Consider the following 15,519-nt stretch of genomic DNA (forward strand, 5'->3'; position numbering starts at 1 on the left):
CGGGGCCGGAGCCGAGGCTGCGCTGCCGCCCGGGCCGGGCCGCGCCGCCGCCGCAGCAGCCGCCGGGGCAGCGGAGCCGGAGCCGCTCGGGGCCCCGGGTCCGGGTCCCTCCGCAGGGCGCGATCCGCGGAGCCCCCCGGGGGACCGGCGGGACCGGAGCTCCCCCCGCGCAGCAGCTCCGATGTCGGCGCAGGAGCCGCCCCGGCCGCCCCCGGCCGAGCCCCCGGAGCCCGAGCCCGGCGGGCGGTACGAGGCGGTGGTTCCGCACTGGTTCTACTGCAAGGTCACGGACTCGCGGGAGCGGTGGGTCCCCTTCAGCGCGCAGGACTCGGAGCGGCTGGAGGAGGCGCACGGCACAGGTAAAGGGGGGGTGGATGGGCCGGGCTGGGCTGGGGCCGGGAGCGCGGGCAGAGCCCACCCGCCGCGGGTGGGGGTCCCACGGTGTCCCCGGTGTCCAGCTCCCGCCATACACCCACCCCTCGGGCACCCCCGGCCTCCAGCTCCCACCATCCATCCACCCCTCCCAAGGGTGGGAGTCCCACGGCACCCCCAGCTTCCAACTCCCACCATCCATCCACCCCTCCTAAGGGTGGGGGTCCCATGGCACCACCATCCTCCAGCTCTCACCATCCATCCACCCCTCCTAAGGGTGGGGGTCCCACGGCACCACCATCCTCCAGCTCCCACCACCACTATCTGTCAGTCGCCCTTTGGTTTTACATCCCTGCTCTTAAATCGGTGTAAAGAACAGGCCTGGGTGAGGTCGATGGGGGAGCATCAGGTGTGTGCTCAGGGTAAACGCCGTCTGGGTACCAGGGAAAAATTCCCTGGATGCATCCATGGCTTCCACCTGGGATGCCAGGTTTTCCTTCGGGGAAAATTTAAATTGGAACTTTTTTTTTGGCCACGTGCCTGGCTCCCAATAACCGAGCTGTTTGGATGCATCAAATGGTCTGACTGTGTTCAATTGATACTGCTCTAAATTATACATAATCACAGCGCAAAGCATCCTCTGGTGAGGCTGGGAGAGTGCTGGGAGGATGGCAGGAATTCTGCTGGGGGATTCCCCTCGTGGGGAAGGGTGGAGCTGTGCCTGAGGGGTCGGGGGTCGGCTCTGAGCCCTGCACGGAGGCCCCTGTGTGCCCCTGTTACCATCTGTGCCACCCGCTGCTGCCGCGGGCAAAGCTTTGATTGCCCAAGGTTTGGCTCCCGTCCTCCCTCGCCCAGGAAGTTTTGGATTAGAGGTCGTGCTGCCCGCCCCCAGTGCCACAGCCCAGCCTGGCACGGGGCACCGTGCCACCAGCCCAGCCCAGGGGCAGAGCCAAAAGGCAGGGAAATGCACAGGATTTGAGGTCCCTTTTGGGGTCAGCGTGGAGTTCTCCGGGAGGGGAGTGATTTAGAGACCCAGGTGCACCCCCACCATTACACAACGCACTTTCCAGGCCGCAAATTCACTTTTACTCTAAGCAAGGCCCAAACCAGAGACGAGGACAGTTAATGCCTTCATCTTACCTTCTGCCTCCGGGGGACGTTTGGCTTGGGGCATCTCTCCCAGGATGCTGCTCTCTGGGCTTGGCTGTGGGCAGTGTTGGTGCCTGCTGCCATGGCTCAGACCTGCTGTGCTCTGGCCTCATCCCTCTGGCACGTTACAGCCTCCTGGGAGCTGCTGCTCCGGGGGCCTCTCACGGTTAATTCCAGGCCTTGGTTCCCGCAGGGAAGGACCAGGAAGATGTGGTTGTCCCCACGTCGGGGGGCAGGTACGACGTGCACCTGAGGCAGCGGCAGCGCGTGGCCGTGTACTGGCAGGAGGAGGTGTCTGAGGTGCGGCGCTGCACCTGGTTTTACAAGGGAGACAAGGACAACAAGTATATTCCCTACTCGGAGTCCTTCAGCGAGGAACTGGAGGTAAACACACCTTTCCTGTTGGTTTCCATCCCGGCCTCTCCTTGTCACACACCGGCCCTGATGTCCCAAACCCCATGTGGGGCCACTGGCACCATAGTCAGGCCTGAGGACACGAACTCCAAAGAGGCTTTGGCACGGCCTCCCTGCAGCTGATTAATGGGACTGTGAGCACTGCTGTGGCCTCCCCGTCCCCTGCCCTCGTCCGGCTGCAGCTCATCCTCCTGCGACACCCTCAGCGTCAGGCTCTGCTTTGGGAAGATGCATGTGTAGGGAGAGAGATGTGTGTGTAAAAACACACAGCATTGCAATAATCTCTATTCTGATGTGCCAAAAATACAGTTTCAAGTTGATGGGGAAGTCTGACGCTGCTGCTGTCAAGGGGGGGAGGTTCTTGGACACCCTCAGCAGGTGATCCTGGGATGACCCTGCTGCTCCTCCAGCTAATTTCTCTGCCACTTTTGCAAAGTGTTGATAAGACATCCCGAAAACTGGGTGGGGAATGTCTCAAGAGGTTGAACATTCGTGGGAGTGTCGCCAGCTGACTCACAGAGGGTGTTCTCTTCTGTAGGAAGCTTACATGATTGCCGTGACCCTGGATGAGTGGAAGAAGAAGCTGGAGTCCCCCAGCAGAGAAGTTATTATCCTGCACAACCCAAAGGTGAGCAGGGCCTGGTGATCTCTGTGCTGACCACCGAGAACACCCCCTTGGGTCTCTGCAGGTCTTGCTTTGTGCTCTGGCTTTGTGCTGTTCCCTTCAACCGTGTCTGCTGAGGAATGGGTTTGTCCCAGTGTCATTCCCCTCACCTACCTGTGCACAGGAGAGGGCAGTGCCAGAAAAGTCTGGCATTTCCTTTGCCTTTCTTCTCAACACCTCTTTGTGCAGTGGGCTCAGCACAGTCTGGTGCCAGCCCGTGTCACCCGGCAGCTGCTGCAGCCAAAGCTCTCTCTGCTCCACCACGGGTCACTGACAGGCTCCTCTTGTTTCCCAGCTGATGGTGCACTACCATCCTGTCGCCAGCTCCGACGACTGGGTCTCCACTCCCACGGAACAAGGTCGGCCCCGGACTGTGAAGAGAGGAGTGGAGAACATCGCTGTGGAGATCCCCAACGGTGAGCTCGCTCCTCCCTCCCACCCAGCCAGAGCTGTGGAGTGTTTTCCAACCAGTGCACTCAGAAAGACTGACAGAAGCTCCCACGATCCTTTAAATGAAGTGCACGTCTAAACACTTGGTGCCCCGAATGGTTCCAACAGCCTCCCCAGCACCAGTGAGCTGTGCCATCAGTGAACACAGAGGCAGTGAGCTTGCAGCTCCTGCATGGAGACAGAGCTGTTGGGAGCTCTGCAGTGCCTGGAATTACCCCCGAGGTCTTGGCATCTGTGTTTGTACAGGAGGAGAGTTTGTTTCCCTGGTAGGGACACAGGAGTTTATCACTTACCTGCGTGCTGGTGACTTTCTGGGGCACGTGTTCTCCCCATCTCTGAAGCTGAGTGTTGGCTCTGCCCCCTCCCAGCTGCCCCGGGCTCCCAGTCAGGCCTCAGGACTTGTCCCCGTGGGGAGGATGGGCAGTTACTCCTGTCTAACCCCTGCATTATCCATGCATGCCTGTCCTCAAGAAGGCACGTATGCAAACTAACCTGAGTGGGAAGTAGAGAACAAGTCCTAACTCCACCTGGGGCCTACCTGGGAGGTGCAGCTCCATGGGGCCCAGTATCTCATCAGAGTGGGCTGGGCACGGGGCAGCTGGACAGAGACCTCCTGGTCCTGCCCTTCCTCGTGCTGGATGTGCCCCACGGGTGGGGCTGAACTGCTGGGAGTGAGGGTGGTGACAGAAGGGGGACGAGCCCCTGCCCCTGTGCCCTGAGCTGCCCTTCCCTCCTCAGGAGAGCCCCTGCAGATCGACCACCTGGTGTTCGTGGTGCACGGGATCGGCCCAGCCTGCGACATCCGCTTCCGCAGCATCGTGCAGTGCGGTAGGTGTGGGCTGGGAGCCCGGCCGGGGGCTCTTCCCATGTGCTGCCTTCAGCTGAGCCAGGAAAAACCTCATCCTGGACGCTGGGAAACGCTGTCAGGGTGCCTCACACCATCCCCACACGTTGGCAGGCTGCACGGTCACCCCTGCTGACTGTGGGGAGCGCGAATGGAACGTTCACTAACCCACCAAATCCCGCCTTCTGGAAAGGTTTGGGCAGCCACTGTTCATCAGTGTTCTGCTGCTGCTGCTCCAAATAGTTTCCCAAATCAGATACAGATTTTTCCAAGTACCTGTCTAAACCTGCTAAACTAATTAGTAGCCTGCTCAATCCATTGCTGCGGGTTAATCTCGCTGGGTGAGGTCCCACAGGCAGCAGCATCCCATCCTCTGCAGATTTGGGACAAAAAGCAAGGATGCTGTTTCTGGTTCAGCAAATCCCCGTTCACTGTGAATTCAGTGCTGTAGGACAGGTGATCCCTGAACCTGCCTGGAAGCCCAATGAGATTTAACTTGTAGAAATCAAGGGAGCTGAGATGTTTCACAGCGTTTCCTGTAAATGCTGGCTGTTCTTCTCTGTGGCCAGCTGATGAAACTATTTCAAGGCTGCTGAACATTTGAAATGAGGGAAATCAGCCCTTCTGCCTCAGAACCAAGTCCTTACAAGTTCATCTCCCCCCTTATGATTCCTGCACAGGCATCTCCACAACAGAGTTATTTTTTATAAATTTCTAAAAGTACTTTATCCTGACTGCTGGGCTCTACCCATGTGAAGGAGGTACAGATGGGACAGCAAAATCCAGTAAACACACGTGACAGACATGAAGCCTCCCCTGATCTCTAGTTAAAGATTCAGGGACTTAGGGGAGCAGCAGCAGATTAAAGACCCTGGTGGGATTTCCCCGTAATGATCTTTTATCGTATTAAGTGGTGTTGGTGCCACGGGCTGGCCCTGGAGCGTGATGGATCTCCTGTAAGAGTTCACCTCTTTTCCAGTGAATGACTTCAGGAACGTGTCCCTGAGCATGCTGCAGGCACACTTCAGGAAGGCCCAGGAGCAGCAGCAGGTCGGAAGGGTGGAGTTCCTGCCTGTGAACTGGCACAGCTCCCTCCACTCCACCGGCGTGGACGTGTGAGTGTCCCACAGCCCCCTCCCTCCTCCAGGCCTGTGTCCGTGGGGATGGAAACGTGCACAGGCGGCCTCCTCTTCCCTGGAAACACCACTTTTTCTGCTGGAAAAGCAGAGGGAAAGTTGTGAGTGTTTAGGGGTGAGCAGGACAGATGGGGACTCCCAAGCCCCCTCCCTTCTGCAACACACAGCAGGCACCTGCTCCCATCAGCATCGAAGAGCAGAGGCTTCTGCCTCTCCCTGGCTGATACTGGGAGGGACTGTGGACATCCACACCTTCCAAAGGCCTCTGGGAACCAAGGACCCAGTGTCTGCACTCGAGCACTGCTCTGCAGTGTCCCAGGAAGGGCAGAGAGCAGGCCAGGCTCCTGGGGAAGAAAGGACAGGCTCTTTATTCTTGGAATGTAAGAGCACGGGCTGTGCTCTCCTTTTGGTCTCAGCATGTGCTGAGGGTCTGGATTACAACACACGTCCTTGGAGGCGGTGTCAGTCCTGCTCTCAACTTACATTTTGCTTTAGAAGCCTGGTGGGGTTCCCTGGCATCCTCAGCTGCAGCTCCCTCTCCCCTTTCCCCTGCAGTGACCTGGAGCGGATCACGCTGCCCAGCATCAACCGCCTGCGTCACTTCATCAACGACACCATCCTGGACGTGTTCTTCTACAACAGCTCCACCTACTGCCAGACCATCGTGGACACAGTGGCCTCGGAGATGAACCGCCTGCACCAGCTCTTCATGCAGAGGAACCCTCTCTTCAAGGGGGGGGTCTCCATCGCGGGGCACAGCCTGGGTAAGGGCTCACCCACGGGTCCCACGAGCATCCCCGTGCCAGGGGAGCAGGGAGGGTGGAATCATACAATGCTCTGGGGGGAAATGACCTTAAGGATCTTCTCATTCCAACCCCCCTACCATAGGCAGGGACACCAGGTTGCTCCAAGCCCCATCCAACCTGCTCTTGGACACTCCCAGGGATGAGGCAGCCACAGCTTCTCTGGGCAGCCTGTGCCAGGGCCTCCCCACTGAGTAAAGAATTTCTTCCTGACCCCTAACCTAACCTGCCCTGTGTCAGTTTAAAGCCACTGCCCCTTGTCCTGAATGAAAAGTCCAGGGTGCTGCTCTCCCATCCCAGCAAGGAGCTGGCTCAGGCTCTTCCCTGCCCTGCTGCTGACGCTCTGCCTGTGCCTGTTCCAGGGTCGCTCATCCTGTTTGATCTCCTGACGAACCAGAAGGCTGATCCCGAGCAGGAGGAGCACAGTGCACAGGTACAGGCTGAGCTCTGGTGGTGCTTGGATCCAGGGGGTCACCCACCCCCCACTTCTGGGTTGCAGGGGGAAGGGGGAGACCCCCCCAAGGTGCAGATTAGTGAGCAAAAAGTGTGATCCCGAATGGATCTGTTCACAGGGGTCCAGGACAACCTCAAGCAATGGGGGTATTAAGGAAGTAAAAGAAATTCTGAAGAAGCTGGAGCTGTCTGAGTATTGTGATGTTTTTGAGAAGGAGAAAATGGACAGGCAAGCACTGGTGAGGAGCTCCCCTGTTTTACTGGCTCTTGTGGCTCTTCCTTGCTTTTCTTCCCCATCATTCCACCACTGCACATCTTCTGGTACTGAGTCACTCACATGTGAATTGTATCTGAGGACGAACAAAATCCCAGAGAACAGACACCTCACCACACCTCTGCTCCTGGACTAACACCTGCCTTGCATATTTTCCAGTTCCTGTGCACAGAGAACAACCTTAAAGAAATGGGAATTCCCTTAGGACCAAGAATGAAGATACTCCATTACATCAGCTCCAAGGCAGACACACAGGTTTGTTTTCTGCACAGCTTATGCTCGTCCCATCACATCCCATCCCTCTCACACAAGGACCCCTTTGTGTTGCTGCAGGATCAGAGCTCAGCAGCTCCCAGGCAGGGCGAGGAGCACAGAGCTGAGCCTGGATCCCCGTCACAGCACGACCCAGAGAGCACAGAGGATGTTGGGAATTGCCAGTACAGGGACGTTGGCCTAGGACAGGTGACAGCTGAGCTCTGCCTGCACCCACAAGGCCCTCATAACACCAGCACGGAGCTCGTCTCAGGAACAAATCCGACCCTCCCTCTTTCCCAGGTCTCAGCAAACTACCCCCAGCTGAACTACAAGCCCACCATCTTCTTTGCCTTCGGCTCTCCCATCGGGATGTTCCTCACGGTGCGAGGGGTGAAGCGCATCGACCCCAACTACAGCCTGCCCACCTGCAAGGGCTTCTTCAACATCTTCCACCCCGTAGGTACAAGAACCAGAGCCGCCCTGTGCGAGGCACGTGGAGCATGAGCCCTGCTCACTGTCCCTCTCCTCTGTGCAGTTTGACCCCGTGGCCTATCGGATCGAGCCCATGATCGTCCCAGACCTGGAGTTCGAGCCCATGCTGCTGCCCCACCACAAGGGCAGGAAGAGGATGCACCTGGGTAGGGCACAGGCAGCCCCTGTCCCCCGGCCCAGGGCTGCTGCAGCCCCCAGCCCCACACCCACCCTCCTCCTGCCTTGCAGAGCTGAAGGAAGGGCTGACACGCATGAGCGTGGACCTGAAGAACAATTTGCTGGGGTCGCTGAGGGTGGCCTGGCAGTCCTTCACCCGCGCCCCAGTGCCGGCCCTGGAGGCCAGGAGCACCGACGCCGAAGCAGAGGCAGAGGCTGGCACGGAGAAGCAGCCAGGTCAGTGCCAGGGGGTGCACTGGACAGAGGGGAGGCGGGGATGCAGCCTTGGGAGCTGCCCATGGAGCAGCACGTGCTCAGGCTCCCCACAGCCACGCTGCCCCTCGGCTGTGCCCAGCAAAGGCGCTGCCCTTGGGCTGGGGGTGCACTTGGCTCTCCCCAAATGCTGTGGCCTTCCCCTGCTAGTGCCTGATGAAGGGGTTTTCTGGGGGGTCTCAGCACACCACGCTACTTTTTTAAGCCTGACGAGCCTGTCCCCCTGCTCTGGCTGTCTCTTGCACTACTGTTCCCAGGCGCTGAATTCAGCTGCCTGTATTGTCAGGGTTGGTGGTGCCCCGTGGCTGAACCACGCTGCTCCTCATTCCTGCAGACACAAAGCCAGAGGAGCCCCCTGCAGCAGTGAAGGAAGAGGCCCCACTCATTAATGTGGGGAGGCTGAACGGGGGGAACCGCATCGACTACGTGCTGCAGGAGAAGCCAATAGAGAGCTTCAATGAGTATTTGTTTGCACTCCAAGGGCACCTCTGCTACTGGTAAGGGTTTGTGATCACCAGAGCTTCAAACTCACGTGGGATGAAGCAGGATGGCATCAGTCTCAAAGCCTGTGTAGTAAAAAAAGCCTTAACTGAGGGAACAAGACCTTCTCCTGCCTGTGGCACACAGAGGGTGGGCAGGGACAGAGGAAGGAGACCAGTGTGGTTCTCCTTGCCTCGTGGTGCCTCTGCAGACCACATCTACCCAAAACATCACACAGGTCCTGGCAGGGTGCAGGGAAGCATCCCCTTCTAAGCCCCATGTTCTTCTTCTCCAGGGAGTCAGAGGACACGGTTCTGCTGGTTCTGAAGGAGATCTACCAGACACAAGGCATCACACTGGATCAACCTTTGCAAGGAAGCCAGTGACCAACCTGTGCTGTTCTGGCTGTAAGTCACCTTTGCCTAAACCCCTTCCTGATTCCCTAGAGGAGATCTGGTTTGTCTGAGGGAACAATATCCCTTATCTAAGGCAGGGAACTTGTGTCAGATTTTTTTCTTTGGCCTGTCAGCACCTTTGGCTTCTTTCCTGTTCCCTGCATATGACCACCACCAGCCAAGAGGAGAGAACCAAGGAGGGTCCAGGAGACTGTGCTGGGTGGATTCTGGCTGCCTCACTTGCAGCTATTCCTGTGTCCTCCTTTTGCTTTCTTAGATCCAATTCCACTGAGTACTCACCAGGAAAGTCCAGATCTCTTCTCTGCCTTCCTCTCTCCTCTGCTGCCGTGTCCTGCATGCTGCTTCCCAAGTACTTGCTGCTACCTGGAGATAAGGATGGATTTTCCTCCATTTTGGGTAGGGGCGGGGGGGGTAAAACCATCAAGGGAAAACACTTCAGCTCGAACACAGACACAGAACTCGCATGGTGACTCCCTGTGGCAACGTGTACTCTTAGCCCTCCACCCTGTGAACCCCCACACCAGCTCCTCCAGCACTGCAGCACACGAGCTGTCCAGGCTCAGAACCCACCCAGGGGCTGACCCTGCTCCTGGCTCAGTGAGGACACTCACAGCCCGGGGACCTTGAGGAGCAAAAAGCCTTAACCACGCAGCCTGGAGGGAGCTGCAGCAGCCTTGGAGCGGGGCAGAGATTGCTGACTGCTCACCCAGAGCACCCGGCGCCAGGACTGCCAGGGCCCAGGCTGCTGCTGAGCCAGCAGGGTCTGTTCACCAGCCCCCCTCACCTGCACTGCTGCTGCATGTCTGTGCACCCCTGGGCCGTGCCAGGCAGGTGCCCCCTAAACCACGTCGTGAGAGCGGCATGCTCGTGCTCCTGCCTGCTGTGCTGTGTTGGTAGTGACCTCCCACCACCCTCACCCAGCCCAGGCTGGCAAACCAGGGGCCTCCCCCCCGGTGCTGACCACGCCAGTGCCCAGCTGTACCTGAGGAGAGCTCCACCTCCACGTCACACTGCAGCCAGGCTGGGCACAGCAGCTGCTCCTGGGCAGTTTGGAGGTCTGGCCAGCCCTCAGTGCCCTGGGCCAGCCCTCAGTGCCCTGCAGGGACAGGGAGCAGTGCTGCCCACCCGGGGGCTCTCAGGGGGCCACAGGGATCTCACGCCCGCCACGCTCCAGTCGTCGTTTTTAGCTTTAAATGTACAAAATACAGCCAGCAAAGTCAGAGCCCAGATCCACAGGGTCTGGGCATGGCAGCAGTGACACCAGCCCTGCAGGCAGCTCAGTCTGCAGCTGCCTTGGAGCTCTGCTCCGAGGGGGACAGGGCCAGAGAGCCCCTGTGCTCCCTCCCTGGCCACCAAACCCCCCGGGCTGGCTCAGTGCCTGGGCTGGGGCTCCAGTGCTGTGTGAGGTGTTGCTGTTGCAGCCTTTAGAAGAGCCAAACCACTCTCCCTCCCGCTGACTTTTGCCCTGCATGGGGTAAGGAGCCTTCTTCCCCCACAGCCTGTTGGTTTGTTTTTCCTCCACTGCCCGTTATTTGCACTACTGGAAGGGTTTTGTTTGCAGCCTCCATCCCTCCTCCCCTCCCAAGGAACAGAAGCTGTTCTTTACCTGACTGCAGGAACAGCCGAGCTGCTCAGCTGGCACCTGAACTACTGCTGGCTAAAGCCTCCTACGGGAGTAGGAAAAGGAACAGTCTTAACATGGGACACTAATGATCAGCTTTTTAAGTTATGCACTTTGTTAAAAAAAAAAAGTTAAATACATTTTAAATGTTATTTAATGTCTTTTCCAGTAAAAGCCAAAATAAATAAGTAGATGACTGTGGTACGTGCATGTCTGGGGGGAGAAGGAGGGGCTGGAGAATTTACCTGTGCAGTTTTAGGGGAAAGTAAAGGCTATTTCTGTATTTCTGTTGAAGCTGCAGGGTCAGAGGGCCCAAATTGCAGCTGATGGGGCAGTGTTTCATTACTGACTCATCTGCCTCACTCTGCTACAACCTCACCTGTGCTGTTTGCACACACAGACACTTGATCAAACCACACCTTGTCTATGGAGGGAACCTTCCTTGTCTATGATGTGACAAACAGCTGCTCCCACAGTCCTGCCAGGAGCTGGCTCTGGATCTTGGATCTGGATCTTGTCTGAGACAAACCATGTGCAGGGAAACAAGCACCTGGGCAGGGATGCTCTCAGACACCACTTCATTTTCTGATATCATTTCCTTAAAACTATACAAAAGCTGCAAGGAAAGAGGTACAAAATGAGCACCCACCAGCAACCCCGGCAGACATGAGAGGAAACGGCTTTACACAGAGACAACCCAGGCCTTGAAGTAAAGCTTTAGTACCACAGCTCATTAAAAAAATTAAACTCCTTTATTTGGCAAATTAGAAAAAACTCAAGGCTGGCAGGTCCTGCACTTCATTTCCCAGGAGAAGGGCTGGGACAGCTCAGCTGGACTGCAGGGAGGTGACCAGTGGTGCTTCCTGGACTGGACACTAGGACTCCCACCAGACTGGGCACACTGGATTGCCAGATTTTCCCAGTTCTTGCTTCAGGACCTTCATACCTGGACTGTCATCCTGCAAGGTGGCACCTCAGGTGCTCCCCTTGCTTCACAGGAGGCCCGAAGTGGAGGACACCTATAAAATTCCATTAAATGAAGCAACACAAGCCCCTGGGCAGGAAACTCACCAGCACTGCAGGGAACCCCTGCCTGGGGCTCATCCTCATCAGAACCACTGCTGAGCAGCCTCCCCAAAGCCTTGCCCTGCCCTGGCACCCAGGGATCAGCAGGACAGAGCCCATCACTGTATGTCCAGGTGGAAGCTGGGAGCTGGAGGTTTCTCCTCGTGCACTGGAGGTGGTTTGGGCTTGGACAGAGATGGTTTGTGGCACATGGAGTCTGTCAGGGGAGGGTAGTACTGCCTGTAGCACAGGTATGCAAGCACCAAGCCCATCACAGAGCCAACCAACACATCTGTGGGCAAGACCAGAGGAGAGTTAATGACCCTTCACCCTCCCAAGCCTCCCTTGCTGATGGAATTCTCCAGCAGCAGCTTTTCAGCTGGACCTGCAGCCTGACCCTCGGCTGTAAAACCAAAAACACAGAGAAAGGCATCAGCGCCCTGCAGGAGGCACCAGAATTACCACCAGAGGAGCAAGCAAACCCCCAGGTTGCTGTTGTGGGCCCTGAACAGCTCTGTGGCACCACAGCCCCACCCGCGGGCACACGGACCCACCTTGCCAGTGGTGCTTGTAGTCGCAGGTGCGGGACACAGCGATGAGGGTGGCGAGGAAGAGCGGGAGGAGGAAGGCACAGAGGCGCAGGGCACGGCCCCCCCGGCCTGGAGTGAAGCTGTGCAGCTTCCCTGCCAGGTAGAAGGCGGAGAAGGCGAGACCAGCGAAGGCGACTGGAAGAGAACGGAACAGCATCGGCTCAGAGCAGCTCCGGGCTCTGCAGAGGGCCCTCAGTCAGACCCACACCCTGTGGTGGAAGGGCTGCAAGGGGAGTCTCTCCCGCCCCTGTGAGCCAAGGGAAGCACCAGCTCGGGAGTGACGGATCACAGAAGCTGGTACCCGGGGTTACAAACAGCTTCTGACCACGTTTCTCACCCCACCGCTTTGCAGAGGGAAACCTGAGGCCCCTGACGAGGCCAGTGAATGCAGCCAAAGCAAACCCAAGCTGCCCTCCCCACAGCTCCTGCTCTCCACAGCTCGCTGCCCGGGGCTGCAGCAGGGAGGGGACGTGGAGCACTCACAGGACGCGTGTCCGCTGGGGAAGCTCTTGCGTCCCTCGGTGACTCTGCGGGAGTCCCCCGTGCACAACAGCTCCGCGTTCGCTCGCCCGTCCGGGAAGCAGCGGTAGAAGAAGTCGGGCCGTGGCCTGGGGCAGAGGTGTGAAGCACAAAGCACACACAGCCATTGGTGTGGGCCCCCACGGAGCACCCACATCCCCACACCAATGCAATCCTGCCCAGCACAGGTCTGAACGAGCCCCTCTGAGCGATGGCCGGAGACAGCAGGTCCCCACCAGTGTTTGTTCTAATACTGAATTGTCTTTGCAGCCAGAAGAACCCACATCCTTTCCAGTGTGCCACACTGAGCTCCTGGCCCTTGCTCTGGCTGTTGGAGCTCTGCCCCCAGCACAGACCTGCCTCCCCTGCCCTCCTGGGAACCAGCCGGTCTCTCACCTCCCCACGACGAGCTTCAGGGCATTGGTAAAGAGCCCATTCAGGGCAAGAGCAAGGCTGGCAGCTGGGAGAGAGAGCAGAGGGGTCACGTCAGCATCATCCCCACCCGAAAGTGCAGCTTCGAGGCAGGGGCAGGCAGGGGCAGGGCTCAACCTGCCCCCTCTGGGACGAGGAGGAGCTCACCAAGGCAGGCTTCCCGCGTGTCCTCGCGGTCGGCGCTCAGGAACAGCCTGGCCAGCACGATGAGCAGCAAGGGAGACAGAAATGCAATGAACTGCACAAAACAACAAGATTTTTAGGTGCCAGTGAAACAGGTTTAAGCTCTCACAGAAAAACCACAGCAGCTGCTCGAGAAGACTTCCCCTCCCCAAAGCCGAGCAGCAACCGTCCTCTCCAAAGTGCACTTCCATCAGGAGCACAAACCCATCCCAGCTGGATTTGCAGCAGGCCCCCATCAGCCCAGCACGCCCTCGGGTGCTCAGACAGCTCCTCTGGCTGGTTACTGGGGGTGTCCCCAGCCACAGCACCTCAGCTCTCCCCTCCCTGCCAGCCCCGGCAGTAGCGCCCTGTCAGCAGCACCCTCACTCTGGCTCTGTCAGCAAAACCACTGAGCTGCTGACTCAGTTATCACCATTCCCATCTCAGCCCGACTGTGCCGGGGGATTTCACCCCGGGGCACCCACGGCGTGGCTGCCAGGCTGCCAAGGAGCTGCTCCCACCTGAACTCTGGCATATGTTGTGCTTTATGGCACCAGCTCCAAATGCTACCCCGAGGTTTTCTCCTTAATGTTTAGTGCCCACCTCGTGCAGAAAATCCCAAGTGCCATTTGCCAGGAAAAGCAGGAGCTTGCCTGACCCAGGAGCCACAGCCCCTGACCTCACACCTGCTCCAGAGGGAGCCAACCCCTCTGACATGCTGCTGTCTCCTGAAGTCCCACACAGGGTTATGTCAAATCCTTTCCACAGAGCCTGGAGCCCTCGGGAAAACATTTCACAATAAAATGACAATAAACTCTGTTAAAAATAGCTGCTTGCAAGGAAAACGTTCCCTGATAGCGAGAGCTTTGCTATCTTTGTGCTCCTGGGAATTTGGACGTGGAACAAGATTACGAACAACAGTGCAAAGTCCACGCCAGTTTATAAACTTCAAATCCCAAAGACAAGCCTGGATGGTAAAGCCTGAAAATATGATAACAGTTACTGTAAGTCTTATCTAGTTTGTACTGATCTCACAGGATGGGCTGGAAGGTACCACTGGGGGCCATCCCGTCCAACCCCTCTGCTCAGAGCCCTCAGAGAATGTCACTCAGGATTGTGTCCAGATGGATTTTGAGTTTCTCCAGGGAATGAGACTCCCCCTTCTCTGGGAAGCCTGTGCCAGCGCTCAGTCACCCACACAGGAAAGTTCTTTCTTGTGTTCAGGTGGAAATTCCTGCGCTTCAGTTTGTGCCTCATCCTCCACAGAGCAGAGCCCGGCTCCATCCTCCCAACCCCTCCCTTCAGCTATTTATCCACAGGGATGCAATATCCTGCCCTTTCAGCAACCTGCACTAGGAGCTGCAGGTATTGCAGTACAAGCCTTCAGCCAGCAGCTTTGCTTTAACAGGAGAGCTCATAATTAGAGAAAAAAACAAAGTAAATGCAGGAAACGCTGGCCCGGGCTGCCCAGGGAAGCTGTGGATGCCCCATCCCTGGAATTGTTCACAGCCAGGTTGGGTGGGGCTTGGAGAAACCTCGTCTGGTGGAAGGGGGGGCATCCCCCATGGTGGGGAGGGGACGACAAGATGATCTTTACGGTCCCTTCCAACCCCAAACACCCCATAAACTTACAAACATGAGGGCGGTGGGAACGTGGTCCACCTCAACGTAGGGGTTTTTATAGAGCCACATCTCCTCGGGCTGCACCACGCGCTGGAAGGGCGGCAGGAACTCCATGATCCTGGAACGAGACAAGGCAAATGAGCGCTGGGGCGGGCGCGGGGAGGGGGCCGGGGCGGGGGTCCCGCACCCACCCGAAGGTGGCGAGGAGCAGGGCCCGCAGCGCGGTCTCGGCCGCCAGCTCCGCTCGCCGCATGGCCACTGCCCGCCCGACGAGCCACCGCCTCCGGGGCGGAGCGAGCGCAGCCTCCGCTCCCTTCCCGGAGGAGGAACCGCGGAGCCGGGAGTCCCGTTATCCACCCAGCCACCCATCCATCCACCCACAGCCCCCCCCCGCCGCGAGACGGAACTGAGTCATCTCATCATTGGAACATTCAGAACGATTTATTGAAGTCAACCTCAAGCAAAAATTTCAGATCAGTGGAATGTCATTAAAAACCTTTCCAAAGGAATCCTCACGGAAAAGCAAAAAAAAAAAACAAACAAAAAAAACCCCAAAACAAAACCAAACAAAAGAAACAAAAAAAAACCCCACATCTGAATTCCAGAGTATTTGTAAAATAAAATAAAAAAAAAAGGCAACATCTCAGTAAATAGAATGTACAAAAATTATATGTTCTACCATCACACACAGTCAGTAAGAAGCTAAAATATTACAGGCAAGTCTCGATACGCTCTACCTAGAGGACAGGAGCTATCTATGTACAGGGAACCAGCTTTACAGGCTTCACACTATGCAAGAGGACAGAGGCCAACACAAACCCCCCAAAATATCGGATATCTCAAAGTCTATGCGGCAACATCAAGTCATGATACAGT

General features: G+C 57.3%; 2 protein-coding genes across 2 annotated transcripts; one reads left to right on the forward strand and one right to left on the reverse strand.

Annotated features, from left to right (window-relative positions):
• Positions 1-132: 132 nt before the first annotated feature.
• DDHD2 (DDHD domain containing 2) lies at positions 133-10,456 on the forward strand. Its single transcript, XM_027706381.1, has 17 exons — positions 133-359; positions 1,715-1,905; positions 2,474-2,563; positions 2,895-3,015; positions 3,788-3,877; positions 4,873-5,008; positions 5,585-5,793; positions 6,195-6,265; positions 6,405-6,524; positions 6,719-6,814; positions 6,893-7,021; positions 7,115-7,270; positions 7,350-7,452; positions 7,535-7,699; positions 8,070-8,232; positions 8,511-8,622; positions 8,888-10,456. The coding sequence occupies exons 1-16, from the start codon at positions 182-184 to the stop codon at positions 8,599-8,601; spliced, it is 2,109 nt and encodes a 702-aa protein (XP_027562182.1). The 5' UTR covers positions 133-181; the 3' UTR covers positions 8,602-8,622; positions 8,888-10,456.
• A 526-nt stretch (positions 10,457-10,982) lies between these two features.
• PLPP5 (phospholipid phosphatase 5) lies at positions 10,983-14,911 on the reverse strand. The gene is made up of 7 exons (XM_027706382.1): positions 14,835-14,911; positions 14,653-14,761; positions 13,006-13,096; positions 12,823-12,886; positions 12,391-12,515; positions 11,872-12,042; positions 10,983-11,609 (listed from the first exon to the last, which is right to left on the reverse strand). Exons 1-7 carry the CDS (start codon positions 14,894-14,896, stop codon positions 11,437-11,439), a joined length of 795 nt encoding a protein of 264 aa, XP_027562183.1. The 5' UTR covers positions 14,897-14,911; the 3' UTR covers positions 10,983-11,436.
• Between the last annotated feature and the right edge of the window lie 608 nt (positions 14,912-15,519).

This window comes from Neopelma chrysocephalum, unplaced genomic scaffold (assembly GCF_003984885.1).
Source record: "Neopelma chrysocephalum unplaced genomic scaffold, ASM398488v2 Primary Assembly neopelma1_367, whole genome shotgun sequence".
Classification (NCBI taxonomy): domain Eukaryota; kingdom Metazoa; phylum Chordata; class Aves; order Passeriformes; family Pipridae; genus Neopelma; species Neopelma chrysocephalum.

Bases quoted from the DNA above. Each gene is read 5' to 3' on its own strand.
- DDHD2 (XM_027706381.1), top strand. From the start codon at position 182: ATGTCGGCGCAGGAGCCGCCCCGGCCGCCCCCGGCCGAGCCCCCGGAG. The intron at 5,009-5,584 runs GTGAGTGTCCCA...TTTCCCCTGCAG, and splicing joins CACTCCACCGGCGTGGACGT to TGACCTGGAGCGGATCACGC. The intron at 6,815-6,892 runs GTTTGTTTTCTG...GTGTTGCTGCAG, and splicing joins GCTCCAAGGCAGACACACAG to GATCAGAGCTCAGCAGCTCC.
- PLPP5 (XM_027706382.1), bottom strand. From the start codon at position 14,896: ATGCGGCGAGCGGAGCTGGCGGCCGAGACCGCGCTGCGGGCCCTGCTC. The intron at 14,762-14,834 runs GTGGGTGCGGGA...GTCTCGTTCCAG, and splicing joins CTGCTCCTCGCCACCTTCGG to GATCATGGAGTTCCTGCCGC. The intron at 11,610-11,871 runs GTGGGTCCGTGT...TCTTGCCCACAG, and splicing joins CTACAAGCACCACTGGCAAG to ATGTGTTGGTTGGCTCTGTG.